At 37.4% G+C, this 14,516-nt stretch overlaps 1 protein-coding gene across 2 annotated transcripts; it reads left to right on the top strand.

The window, feature by feature from the left end:
- Window positions 1-298: 298 nt before the first annotated feature.
- On the top strand, window positions 299-12,958 carry ccdc22 (coiled-coil domain containing 22). Of its 2 annotated transcripts, XM_047799896.1 has the most exons (17): window positions 299-710; window positions 1,092-1,269; window positions 3,504-3,636; window positions 4,485-4,509; window positions 5,167-5,273; window positions 5,463-5,547; window positions 5,869-6,038; window positions 7,100-7,312; window positions 8,259-8,450; window positions 8,792-8,911; window positions 8,993-9,109; window positions 9,637-9,738; window positions 9,863-9,970; window positions 10,095-10,190; window positions 10,274-10,333; window positions 10,583-10,657; window positions 11,698-12,958. In XM_047799896.1, exons 3-17 carry the CDS (start codon window positions 3,553-3,555, stop codon window positions 11,809-11,811), a joined length of 1,668 nt encoding a protein of 555 aa, XP_047655852.1. In that variant the 5' UTR covers window positions 299-710; window positions 1,092-1,269; window positions 3,504-3,552; the 3' UTR covers window positions 11,812-12,958. The 2 variants fall into 2 exon arrangements, with proteins under 2 accessions (XP_047655852.1, XP_027023066.1); XM_027167265.2 differs by lacking the exon at window positions 4,485-4,509.
- Window positions 12,959-14,516: the final 1,558 nt, after the last annotated feature.

Genomic DNA, 14,516 nt, shown 5'->3' with positions numbered 1-14,516 from the left:
GACGGAATAAATGTAAAGAAATCTAACAGATCATTTAGATAACGAAGGGCAGCTTTACTTTATTTCACTAATATAATTTTATTTTAGTCATCGCTGTAGCTAATTTGTTATATTTTTAATTCCATTTCTCCTAAAAAAAAAAAAATGGGAAAAAACTGCTGTCTGGTCCTTAAGCGTCATGTTAGTCATGGCATTTGAACGCTCGAGACTTGTGGGAAAGCGTGTTTTGATACCGTATGTGTATAAATAAAGGCTAAATTATTGCTGGCGCGACAAAACTGCATATCCCATAATGCACTGCGGCGGGCACGCCTTTCATGTGACTTCCTTTTCACTTTTTATCGGGGAAAAAATACACTGAACGCAAAAAAGCTTGTATTTTGTCCTGTTTCTTTTTCTTCGGGAGTATTACGAAGAGAACTAACCATCGCAGGACTTAATATTTTACAATTTAATGATGGGAATTCGGTGGTTGTTGGCTGCTAGTGTGTTTTATTTACCTTAGTTAGCAGCCGTGCTACTACCGTACAGTGAGGCGATGCTAATGTCTGTTAGCTGTGCGCGAGGACACACAGCCTTATGATAGTCCTTTGGTTTAACGTGGTGGGGGCTCTGGTACTGTTAGAAGATTTTTCAGCCTGATTCTAATATCTTTCAGTAATGGAAGAAGTTGACAGGATTTTAATCCATTCACTAAGACAGGCTGGCATGTAAGTTTTGAAGGTTTATTTTCCAACCTACACTCAGGTCTCTGATCTGCAGCTACAGACCATTTAAATTCAGACCCATTAAATCTGTTACTGATTCTAGACATTAGTTAAATCTGCAGGTTCAGTGTGAGATTGGGACGTGCTGTTTCTAACTTTCTTATAGTTGTATCTCAGTAGATTTGATCACTGGTCTTGTTACAAGTAGAAAGCATGATTTCCTTCTTTGGTGGTAGTTGTGTAAAGTGATTGTGTAATGTAAGTAACTGACAGTCTGCTTTTGTGGCTGTGTGAACAACTTCTCATCCTCTTCTACTTTACACTCAGTATCTCTGTATTTCTAAATGACTTTGTGTTCTGTAAAACCCTGTCTCTGTCCTGCAGTGATATAGATGAAGATGTGCAGAGTGTTAAGCAGTTCTCCAGTGAGCTCATAGTGCAGGCGGTGGTGAGATGTTTACGTGTGATTGACCCTGCCATGGGCAATGGACTCTCTCCCATGTTGCCGCCTGGCATGTCTGCCCGCTTCAGGGTGGGCATGAGCCTGGCCCAAGCCTGCCAGGTGAGACAGAAGAACTTTTTTCATCCAGAACTAGATTTCAGCTTAAGCCACATGATACGGGGTAAACTATTATATTGTGTTTCCTTTGCTTTGGTGTCACACAAACACACCAGACTAGTGCATCTGAGACTTAACAGGACATGTCTTCCATGTATAATGGTTGACCTGGGACAAATGCTTTATTTTTGATGAACAATACTGTCAAATATTTGTAAACACCTAGCATCACAAATGTACTGGATATTTCCCAAACTATTGCCACAATGTTGGAAGCACACAATTTTATAGGATGTTTTTGAATGCTGTATTATTACAGTTTCCCTTGAGGAACTAAGAGGCCCGAACCTATTTCAGCATAACAATGCCCCTATGCACAAAGCAATGTCTATGAAGACTTTGCTTACCAAGGTTAGAGTAAAAGAACCCGAGTGACCTGTACAGAGCCCTGAACGCAACCTCACTGAACCTTTGCTGATCCCAGTAATGTCACAGTAATGTCTAATTGAACAGCCTCTTCAACCACAATCCAAAATCTAGTGAAAAGCATTTCCAGAAGAGTGGCGGTTATTGCAACCACAAAGGTGGGACTTTAAGCTAAAATGGGATGTTCAAAAAGCACAAATGTGAGGATCGGGTCCACAGAAGTTCGGTCAACTAGTGGATCACTAGACTGTTTTGGGCCGCCACTTGTCCAGGTTTCTACCATTATGTCAGGCTAGCTAAAAAGCCTGGGTTCTCAAAACAAAGACAGGAGCTCCATACTTTTCTAATTCTGTCACACTAATGTAAATCATAATCTACCTTTGTTGTTATTATTATTATTATTATTATTATTATTATTATTATTATGGGTCAAGCCCTGAAGGGGTATATACACCTATTGTTATCGTTAGTTTTCTTATTATTATTCTTCCGCCACTGAAGTCAAGAACCATACGTAGGAAAGTTATGAAATTTGGCGCACATGTAGAGGCCAGTCTTAGAAGTTATTATAGCAACTTTGGTGTGTCTAGCTCAAACCCTCTAGCTCCACCAGTCCAAACAATTTGAGGGGCAAGTTGGCGCACAACATGAACCGTACGTAGGAAAGTTATGAAATTTGGCACACATGTAGAGGCCAGTCTTAGAAGTTACTATAGCAACTTTGGTGTGTCTAGCTCAAAACCTATAGCTCCACCAGCCCAAACAATTTGGGGGCAGTTTGGCACACAATATGTCTTGGGTGCTAATATCAGAACCAGAATCAGAATCAGCACCACAGTGACACAGACACAGACATTTTGCAACGTTTCGTGACAGCGCCACCTAATGGCCACAAGATTTTCACATTAAGTCCAGTATTTTACGAACGCAATGCCATATCGCTACGAAACTTGGTATGGTTCATCAGCGACATGTTCTGAGCACATTTGATCGGCTTGACCCCGGAATCGCAGCTAACCTCTTCTGCCATTGAAGTCAAAGGCAGCCCATAGAACCGTACGTAGGAAAGTTATGAAATTTGGCACACATGTAGAGGCCAGTCTTATAAGTTACTATAACAACTTTGGTGTGTCAATTCAATTATGTTCATTGTGAGGCTGTATGTTCAATAGAGCTGCAAGTACTGGGTGCTAATATCAGAATCAGCACCACAGTGACACAGACACGCAAAGACTCACACACACAGTCAGAGACACACACACTCACACAAAACACACTTATGAATGCAATGCATAAGTGTATATATTCTGAGCGCATCTGATCTGCTTGACCCCGGAATCGCTGCTTGCAGCTATATTTAATTATTATTACTTTATTACTGTCTTCTTCTAAGCCTGTTGACAGGTCAGTCAAAGGTTATTGTTAAATCAAAACCTCAATAACTAAAAAATAAAACAAAACACAGGCCTATAAATAAACTTATCAAGGTCAAACGTAGAATTCCATTAAATAGCTAAAAACTCAGTAGATGGTTTATGTCCATATAATAATTCTTTGAGTTTGAGTCTGAAATTTATTCCTCAGGAAAATGAGGGTTGCGGTCTGAAAATCACTTAAAAAAATAAAAGGGAGATGCATTTCCACATCACAGATTTACCCTTTTTTTTCTTTTTGTAGATCCTGGAAAAGATTTTTCAGCCGAAATGTATAAACCACATCTACTCAAATCATTTGTTAGCTTTTTGTTACTTAAATCTCATTGAAAAGCACCAAATTAATAGATGGCATGTCTGCTCTGCATCTATTTATAGGACTTGGGCTATAAGGGTGAGATTGGCTACCAGACATTTCTATACAGTAATGAGCCAGAGATTCGCTCTTTACTTATGTTCCTGGTGGAAAAGCTGCCTCGAGAGAGGGCAGAGGTTTCTGACCAACCAGCAGGTAACAAAATAAAACTATCACTGTTTCATTTTGCAGGATGGCCCAGTGTTGCTGACATAACCAGCTTGGGAATAATGTGTTCAAAGGAATAACAATGAGTGATATTAAAAAGTTGCACAATATTTCAATAATACAATTCAATGTACAGTATTGAAGTGGTGCAATTCGTTCTGCTTGCTCCCAACAGTATTGACAGACCTAGAATTAGTATTTCATGACAGTTCAGCTATAGAGATTAACAAGGGTTTTGCTCCTAAATTTGTCCGACTTTAGCATGGGCTAGGTTTAATCCCAAGATTTTAAAGAAAGGCTCAAACCTTTTGTGCAAATCATGTGTGCCCCAAAGCATCAGGGGGAATCAGGCACTATTCGGTTCAGTTTTTACCAAATAAACTAAGCTTGATTAATTGAACTTGAATGATGTTTTTTTTTAATTTCTCGACTAATTTTGAATTACTGAGCCTCATGCCTTTTGTCAGCAAGCATGAAGAAAAACAGCAGGGCAGGACACACTGAGCTGGTATTAGGCTACAGAGATTTCCTAGAAGTCACAGATGGGGTGGAAATCTGTTGATTTATTTTGGGGATGAGAATGAAACCTGGCATACTGTTTGGTTACACATTGGTGTGTGTGAGGCCAGGCAGACATTTGGTCGACAGTGAACTAGACACTTGCTACTGACAATTAAACATAGCAGTTTCTCAGTATGGGGTGATTAGTGTCTGTGATCACCTGGGAAAATATCCATCTCAAAGGATTTTTCTCTTAAAAAAAACTTTTCTTTGTGTAACATAGATGTAAATAGTCTTCTAGGCACTAAATACAAAGAGCTTTGTTATGCCCATAGGTGATCCATTCATTAACATACTCACGTAAGTGAAATCAGCATTTCCTAAATGTATCCGTTTGGCTTATGCTAACATTTATACACTGCTTTGCAAAAAGACTGATAAATTAGAACCATTGTGTTCTTTTTTGTTTAAGTTTGAGACCCTTGTTCTCATATAATAGCAGTACCGAAGTCGAGGACTAAATTTACCAGTTTGTGACCGTTTACCACTAAATAAAATTTGATTTCTGTAATTCTGAATTTCTTTTTTTTTTATAGTTGTATGTAGATTCCTATGCAGACTTTTGTACTCAACTTTGTGTGTGCTTGTCTTTTGGAAAGCATCCAAAACCAACTCCATTCAAGTAATAAGCTTTGTGTCTCTGTGGTTTTGATGCTGTTTTTAGTTTAATAATACTCTATTGTTTGAGTTATGTCAACAATTCAAAGGGAATTCAGACGTTTATTTTTTTGCACAAAACCCAAATAGAACAGTTTTGTAAAGCCATACAATTTATAGCTATAGTATCAAAGCCAGACATCACAGGCACAGTGGTGGGAGTGACCGGATTTTTCCTGATCATTTAATGCATGCTGTGTCTTGATTTTAGTAATACATGCATTCCTGGAATGAATAAATAGAAACATCCAGCTTGTTTTATGCTTTCCTTTGTTTCTTGACACATTGCTCCTCTCTTAGGGAAGTCTGCTCTCCTGCAGAAAGCCATAGCAGCCCAGATTAAAGCTCAGCTGGTGTTGCCTTGGCTCCCTCCATCCTGCAGACTGCCCATGCACCACAAAACCCAGGTACCACATGACCACTGAAAGGGGCTGCAGTGATTTACAGTTAAATATAACAGTTAAAATGTTTTATATGTACAGTGATATTTTCGAAGCCAGTCATTTCAACGTCTTAGCAAATTTGTCTTAGCTTTGTTGATATCTGTCCAAGTTGCTTTAGTAATAATAGGAAATAAATGTTCACTTGATCTTCAGAGTCCTGGCCCATGTCACAGTTTTCATGCCCAGCCACTGAGTCTCCCTTACTCACTGAAGGTTCCTGCCAAAAAACAGTCTAAAGGTACATTTTTCTTTGTCATTTGCATTTTCTGTGCTAATGGTTTTGTAGACTAATTTCTCTGAGAAAGCAGGTGTCATCAACTGGCAGATTGCAGTCTAATGAAGAACAAGCAACACTATTTCAGTAGACGCAACAGACCACAAACCTTTGGCCATATAGTGTGTGTCTTCTGTTCAGAGTCAAAAGTGCTAACATGAAGCAGCATGAGCATAAACCATTTTATATTTATAACCAAAAGTAATTTATTTATGGAACTGGTGTAACCTTTTAACACATTTAGTGTAATACGTCTGTACTAATGCTTATTTAACTTTCTCTCAGAGGTAAAAGAGTATTGGAGGGAGTATTTGCTGCCTGTGACATCTCAGCCGTCTCGAGCTGCCTCAGTGCCTGCCTCTCTGTTGGAGAATCACGTTTCTGAACTCAGCGCAGCACAGGAATGGGAGAACGAGTGGAACAGCCAAGGACTTCTCTCCAGACTCACTCCCGAGGTGCACTATAGCTCTAAATCACTATAGACACAGCCACATAACAGAGCTGCACTCCAAGTCAGTGATGTCATGTTAGTAAAGGAACATTTGCTTATGAACAGAAGTGGACTATATTTAAATCACTGGGTTTTCTGAATATATATTTTTCAGAGTATTCAGTATTACAGTATTCATATAACAGACTTGTACATTCTCAAAACTTAACTACACTTTTTTTAGCTACTGTAATTTAAACAAAAATATCAAAATAGTGCCGTTATAAAAAAAAATAAAAACACTAATCCTAATTTGAAATGTAACTTTAATATTAAGTGAATCATGTGAATAGTTTCAAATTTGTAAAAGTGTGAGGCAAACTTAGGAAAGTGCCATTATTTCACATTTATTTTAAAATATTTCATTATATATATTTGATATATATCTTTCGTCAGATATATCTGACCGTTTACTCAATCATTTTAACTAATTCTTTCATATAGATATTTTCACATTATAATAATTTTTATGTAATGTTTCAGTGCTTAATGATGTTTTTCTTTTTCTTTTTATTTAGAGCAGCCCAAAATAACCATGAACTTTTGTCCATTTCTGAGAATAGTGCTAAGTTTGTTCCTGTTTTGCCTCCCTGCTATAGCTCAGTGGTTAACACAGAGATTAACATGTTTAGGAGGTGGACAGTGCTGTTTCCCTCACATTAATGTGACATTCAGCATTCAGGACTTCTCGGGTCTGTCTGCTAACCCATGTCTCTGCTGACATTTCACACTTCATGTCGATATTCACCCAGCATTCAGTCTACAAACAGACCACTTGTCTGTGCTGTGGCAACTATTCCTGTACCTAAAAAGTCAACAAGTTCTAATCCTAGATGATATTTATGAGATTTTTGTACTTCTTCTGAATGCCATTAGTGTAAAATCTTACTGTGTGAGGGTCGGAAGGAATAAAAATTCCATGCCATTTCACAGTGGTTCTTAGAAAGGTTTGTCTCATTTAGTTCGACACATTCTCATCTTATATGGAAAACACACAGTCCATTATTCTTTTTTTGTTTTCTACAGGACTATCGCTCAAGGAAAAGAATGCGGTTGCAGAAGCGAATAGAGGAGCAGCTGAGGGCGGCTGCCCAGCCTCGGCCTGACACACACAGTGCCACACGTTCCACCTCTGACCTTTCTGAGCTGTTAAACTCCTTTGCTGGAGCTACAACAGGAGGCGATGTCTTGACCAAAGGCACACGCTTCACCCACTCTGAAAAATTCACCTTCACACAGGTACATGTCAGCTTGTGCTGTGATCTGACAAAATACTTTCCTAGAGAGTAAATGCCCATAGTTTCATTTTTCGTCTGGCCAAAAATGTGTTCCCAAATTACAGAATGCTGTTTAAGGATTGAGATTTTGGGGCTTACACTGTGTAGGTTTGGGGATGAATCTTTACAACTAGGTGTTGGTGTGTGATTTTAAAAACCAAAACATTAATGTTTGTTTTTCAAAAGAATCAGATATTTGATGTGTTTGATATGAAAGCTTACCTACATCCGGTTAAGCTTCATTTTTACAAGTTGTGAACACTAGTCAAAGGATAAGCCACAGTATCTCTAAGCTAGATCTGAAGTGTTTTTAAGAAAATGGTTTTCTTCTGCGTTGTAGAAATCTATTTGAATAAAATTTCTGTCTTTATGATCTGAGGGCTAACAAGATCACCACAGGCCCTATGCTTCTTTCTAGTTAATGTTGTAGCTAACGGCTAATTTGATAATTTGGGCCCACTTTGTGAGAGGTTGTATTTTACTCTCAACAGAATTAATTATGGGGCAGACATGTGATTAGCTAATGCTTCTAACTGCTAGCCAACATTGAGTAAAACAGCGGGAATCCAAAATACGCAAATTGATGATCATTAAATGCACAAATGTTGCATATATTGAGTTGAATTCAAAGTTAATTAGAATTGGCACAATTCCAGAATGCAAGGATTGATTTTTTTTTTTTCACAACCAAATTGCACTTAATGCAAAACATTATAAATATGATATGTATAATATGTCCATTTGTGTAATACATATGATATGTAGAATATGTCCTGTGGCACATAAAAGAGATGTGCATTATAAGAGACCTCATGAATTATTGCACTATAGTAATGGTGTACCATTTCCTTGCCTTTCGCCCCCTAGCAGTTTTTCAGAAAATGACATGAGGTGTCTTTATTTTACAGGAACCTGAGAAAGCTGCTCAGCAGATGGCAGCAGCAGCAAGTGCACTTCCCAGCTCCCACCAGTCAGAGGAGGACCTAAAGGCCCAGCAGGAGGCCGAACTCTCTGTACTCCAGCAGCAACTACAGCAACTTTCTGTCCAAATGGAGGAGGTGGGCGGAGACATAAGGCAACTCACAGTGTCCATTCATCAGGTAATGACTGCTGCATGTTCAGAATAATTTCCCTGAGCGGTAAATACGATCCTGCAGTCCTGTATTAAGTACTTGTTTCAGATAAGCTGTGCACTATGCACTTTTTCCATGTCAGAATTTTTTAGTTCTTGCAAATATTTACAAGCTCGGTATCACTTTAAACCAAATTACAAATAATTATTTTAATAAAAATAAATAATCATCAAAACCGAGTGAAAGTGGCATGCAAAATGAAATATGAAACAATATGAATTTTGTGAAATGTTGATTAGATTTCCAAAAAGGTACCATTTGGAAGAGATACCTGAAAATCATATGTGTAACTGAACTTGTTTTTGTAGGTGTCAGATGAGCTAAAACAAAAAGAGGTACGTAATTCGGAGAAGGAGAACACCGTCAGGGTTAAAAAACAGACCATCAACCTCCTGCCAGATGCTGAGAACAACCTGATTAAGTTACAGGTATGAGAGTCATCCTCATAAACTGTGGTCTTTAAAACTTACATTAGCGAAAATGTCTAGCATTCTCAATGTGTGTTTCAGAGCCTGGTGGAGGCAAGCTCAAAGCGAGTGGTTCATTTGGCCTCACAGTGGGAGAAGCACAGAGCACCACTTATTGATGAACACCGCCGCCTTAAAGAACTCTGCAGTAATCGAGAGGTGCAGCCAGTGTATATATACTACTTGTTTAATATATTATTATTATTATTGTTATTTAGTTAAAAAAAAACATATTACCAAAATTCTTGTTATTGGTTTAGTCTGGTCATTTTTCAGGAAATATGAAATATATTTGCCTAAGTAAAAAATTATTATAATAATAATAATATGTTGTGATTAATCATTTTTTCTTTATTTTATAAATTTAATTTAACGAACACACAGAAATGTAGTGAAAACTCTAACTGCCACAGATTATATTATTGCAAATGTACTTTCTCATGCCACAACCACAAACTTTATATCTGCCTGTCTTCTCTTTACCTCTGTGAAAATAAAAACAACCAGAGATTCTTCAGTTCTGATGTGCATCTGAATTTCTCATCCCACACGGCTGTTCTCGCTATCACAATATTGCCACGCATGTTTCACTTATTCATCATTACTCACTGATTTTCCCTAGATTTTCAACACATACATGGATAAGATCTGTGTGTAACAATTATTATATTCAAATCTGTTATTAGATGGAGTCCTCTAGAAAGTTATCTGATATCAAAGATCTTCATGATAAAATCCGACAGTCTGCTGAAGAGGCCAAAAAGAAGGAAAGCCTACATAAGCAGTTGGTAGGAAAGAACATTTTTTCTTATACTTTAAAGATCAACAACTTATTTTTGTGTACATATTCTGTACTTTGTCTTCTTGTTTTGCCATGTGTTGTACATTCTTTTCCCCATGCTACTGATACAGATCACAGAGTATGAGACATTGCCTAAAGATGTCTCCCGTTCAGCCTACACTATGAGGATCCTGGAAATTGTTGGCAACATTAAAAAACAGAAGGAGGAAATCACGAAGGTCTTTATTTATTCATTATTCAGTCTCTGTTTAATGGTGTTTTAAAGTCTCAATGTGGCTTATCGGTGCATTTTAGTTGCTGGAGTTTGAACTGGGGATAGAAAATTTTGCTTGTGCATTGCAGATTTTGTCGGACACTAAAGACCTGCAGAAAGAGATTAACGGGCTTACAGGAAAGCTGGACAGAACGTTTGCTGTAACAGATGAACTGGTTTTTAAGGCAAGTCCTCCATAACTGAGCAACTGAAACTGTTCAGATGGGGAGATGGTTATTTAATCTGTGTTTTCTTTTTTATATCACAGGATGCCAAGAAAGATGAATCTGTTCGTAAATCTTACAAATACCTGGCTGCACTACATGAGGTAAAGGCACACTGAAAAATTTTGAGATGTTTTTCTGTTCTCCTTGGTGGTAAGGAGTGGTTATTTGAGTTACTGTAGTTCCTATCAGTTTAAACAGTCTGGCCATTCTCCACTGGTCCTCACATTTTTCTCCATTCTGATGTTTGATCTGAAAATTAATTGTAGCTCTTGACATAAATGACACAATGATCTTAAGTGTGGTTTCCTCTGACATTCGTACTTTTTCTTTCATTAACTTTTGTTCCTCAGAATTGCACCCAGCTTATTCAGACCATTGAGGACACAGGCAGCATCATGAGAGAGATCAGAGACCTGGAGGAACAGGTATGTGAACTTTACATTTAACTAGTGCATCACATCAACCAGAAACTTTCTGGGTATGATTATGTAGATTAAATATGCTTCCCAATATTAGTACTATCACTCCTAATAGCACACAGTCCTCTACACCTGGAATATTTATCTCAAATTTGTTATGGTTCAGATAACTAAAATTATTTAGTTATAAAAGTCTAGATAACAGCTAACATGACTAAATGGTGACTATAGTCTTCTCTTGATGCCATTAGTGGGTAGCTATTGGCAACAAAATGGCTTTATATGCATGGCAATACAAAATGCTTTTGATAATGCAACCGACTCTGAACGATTGAGACATCAAACCCTTACCCTAACCTGTATTAGAGAATAAATGAATACTTCTCTTATATGTTTCTTTTGAATAAGCAAACATCTTTTCTTTGATTTGCCAGAGAGGGTAAAAATCTATAATATTCTATCCCATCCTGTCCACCCCCAATTGAATTGATTGTCGTTAATTTACATTAATGTGTGATTAGCCTCTGAACTGGAGTCTTTTTTCCATACACTGATTGATTCTGCTGCAGCATAATTCGAAAGTGAAAGTGACGTGACATATGGCTAAGTATGGTGACCCATACTCAGAATTCGTTCTCTGCATTTGACCCATCCAAAGTGCACACACACACAGCAGTGAACACACACACCGTGAACACACACCCGGAGCAGTGGGCAGCCATTTATGCGGCGGCGCCCGGGGAGCAGTGTGGGGTTCGGTGCCTTGCTCAAGGGCACCCCAGTCGTGGCCGGCCCGAGACTCGAACCCACAACCTTAGGATTACGAGTCAGACTCTCTAACCATTAGGCCATGATTGCCCAATAATTCAAGTGATTATTCTGATTGGCTGAAATTCTTTGCTGAATCTGCAACTGGACTGTTAAACGATTTACTTTAGCTTAGAATTCATTACTATTTTTCTACTTAATATGCGGGTAAAATTATGCGTGTTTGTGTAAGAATTGTATTACTAGAATTGTATTACTCTTCTCCTTTTTTCCTGTAGATTGAGACTGAAAATGGTAAAAAGACTGTTAGCAACCTGGAGAAGATTCTGGAAGACTACAAGGCTATTCGACAAGAAAACTCTGCCCTAGCTGCTAAGATAAGAGAAGGCTAACTCAACCGGGGAAGTGTTTACTGGGACTATACAGACAGTATGATCGGCTCTAATGGTAAAGCTAGTGTCACTCCATCTCCAAGCTCACGAGCCATCCGTGATCTTTATAAATTCCAAACCAAACATCTACAAAGCCTCTTTTGGCTGGAGATGTGGACACAATACTCTTTTGTATCAAAATGACAGAAATTTAGTTTGTTGTGAAAATGTTGGCACTATTTGAATGTATTCTGATCATCTGCTCTTCCCCTCGTTTGGCCTTGACTACAGCGGTTCAAGGAGGATCAGTACATATGCTTTGCCTGTAAATACACAATGAAATCTTTTATTGTGTAACCAAAAATGTCCATCAACTGTGACCCCGATTTAGATTTTTCTTAGTCAAAATTGCTAATGAGAGCACTGAAATATTACAGAAATATGGTTACACTTGGGAGGTTGAGATAGTTTAAAAAGCTTCCCAGTGGGAAGCATCCTGTGTAGTATTTGTGCTATGTAAGATCTTATATAACATCTGTATAGTGTCTTGCCCATGGCTTTGAGCTGCAGTATGAATTTGCAAACAGTGACCTAAAGTCAGTGTGATTTCCTATGATCTACAGCAGTCATTCAAGTCATGTAGTTGAGTAGCGTATCATTGTCATTAACTGTCGAGTTCACTGATCGTTTCTTACATCTCACATGAAGATGTAGCGAGAATTAGGACTGACTTTAATTCCAATCAAGTATTATCTCAAAATGTCTTTTGTAGTTAGAGCCAATCTCTAATGTGTTTAATTTTAGAGATACCACACAAAAAAAATCAATGGTTGCCAATTTCTTTTTAATCAATGTGTCTTATGTGGACTTAATCAAGTCAAACAAATGAATTGTTCCTTGTACTACAGATCTTTTGTATTGTCTGTGGCAGAATAATTGCCTGCAAAAAATGCTAGAAAATATATAATTTGGCCCAATAACTTTCCAGCTAATGTGCAAAAATTGAAAAAAAAAATTTTCCACAAACAAATGGTTTAGAAAATACAGCTTATTTTATACCACTGAGATTCTTGTCACTCATTTGATTAAAAAGAATGCAAAAAGTTAAAAAATGTATTTCAAATTTGGTGTACTTTTGCATACTGATAATAATACATACATTAATGCATCCTAAGTGTTTTGTATTTCCTCTTAAAAATGTACCATATAAGTTTTTGGTGTCTGAATAAGAAATATTGTTGAGGACAATGTGCATGAAGGCACATTCATCACCTTGGCTACTGATCAGTAAGAATGAGCAAACGATGGATAATCACACAGAGACAGGAAGCGCTTGCTTAATTCTTATCTGGTTCCTGATATGTTGAGATTAGCGTTTCAAGATAAAAAAAAAAAAAAACGTTTGTTGTAGAAAAATTGACATGTATCCCTTGCAACACTGCAACAATTTTGGGACTGTTATTTGTGTTACTTCTATTTTTGAGAGAGACTATTTCTTTTCTATTCATTCCATTTTTTCAGCACATTTGGACACCGGTAACTGCTACACTTTCCTTTGTCATGGCTTGTTCTAAATTAACACAGTTGGTGGGGATTTCAAATTAATCACTTGTAAATATATCTACAAAGTAAGTTATGCTTTTATAGAATGTTACGTTTATCTCTGCAGGGTGGCTTTATGTCACAATGCATGCTTATTTAGTGATTTGAGGTATCAGTTGGCGGGGCAATCAGGGTAGCAAAGCTTATTTACATCCATGTACTGTAGCTACAACCCTAATTGGAACATAGCTTTCATCATGACGATGTTGAATACGTCTCACATGGTATGTATACATGCACCCATTTTAATCAACTTGAATAAATTTGCTTTGATTCTGAATGTACAGATTATATGTACCCTTAACATTGCAAATTGATTCATAGATTTACTCACATGTTCCTTACATATATTCCAAAAAATACCGGAGCACATGTCATTACTTTCAACACCACTGCAAGGTACTTTTGAATCCAGTTGACAAAACAGTGAGATTCAAGCATTTTTTCAAGCATGTTTTTTTTTCCCTATTTACCAAATTGTTTCTGATCCACATCTTCTTTAAACCCTGCTTGAAAATTCGTTCAGATCAAGCTCAAGATTGATGGAGTTGTTTACCTGAAGGTTTTTCAATCCAAATGAACTATCATGCCAACTGCTAATGGATTATCCGGTTGCATTTTAATGTACAGCATCATGACTAGGTTAAATATAAGTGGAAAAAACAGAAGCACAAATTGGAAAATATTGCAGAAATAAAAACACAAACACAAAATTTAAATACAATATATCATAAATCACTTACTGTCAAAACCATTGCATATACCCCCTTTATAACATTTCTTAAACTGGAATAACATTAATGTCACTTATTTTTAAAAAATGACTATAGAATAACCTCAATTAATTTGAAACATGAAGTTCTGCTGTGCATGGTACCACACACAGTCTGCCATAACCTGTCCATTCATCAAACCTAGATGACTGGGAAATAATTTACTTGGCCAAAAAGGCCACCAGGAACAAATAGCAACTTTGAAAGGCCTACAGAACGTAATGTCCAACAAAGAAAAACATGCATCACACAACAATATCAAAAAAATTGTGCAAATGTGCTATGTAGAGGAGGGTGGCAAGAAGAAAGCCATTTCCCAAAAAGGTTCAATTTGACATCTGCACAAAGACA

Source organism: Tachysurus fulvidraco, chromosome 14 (assembly GCF_022655615.1).
Source record: "Tachysurus fulvidraco isolate hzauxx_2018 chromosome 14, HZAU_PFXX_2.0, whole genome shotgun sequence".
Classification (NCBI taxonomy): Eukaryota; Metazoa; Chordata; class Actinopteri; order Siluriformes; family Bagridae; genus Tachysurus; species Tachysurus fulvidraco.
Note: the sequence above shows the minus strand (reverse complement) of the source record. Positions and strands in the feature narration are given on the sequence as shown.

Excerpts from the sequence above, each read along its gene's own strand:
- ccdc22 (XM_027167265.2), top strand. The coding sequence starts at position 661 with ATGGAAGAAGTTGACAGGATTTTAATCCATTCACTAAGACAGGCTGGC. Across the intron at positions 8,912-8,992 it reads ACAACCTGATTAAGTTACAG|AGCCTGGTGGAGGCAAGCTC; the intron begins GTATGAGAGTCA and ends TGTGTGTTTCAG. Across the intron at positions 10,658-11,697 it reads TCAGAGACCTGGAGGAACAG|ATTGAGACTGAAAATGGTAA; the intron begins GTATGTGAACTT and ends TTTTTCCTGTAG.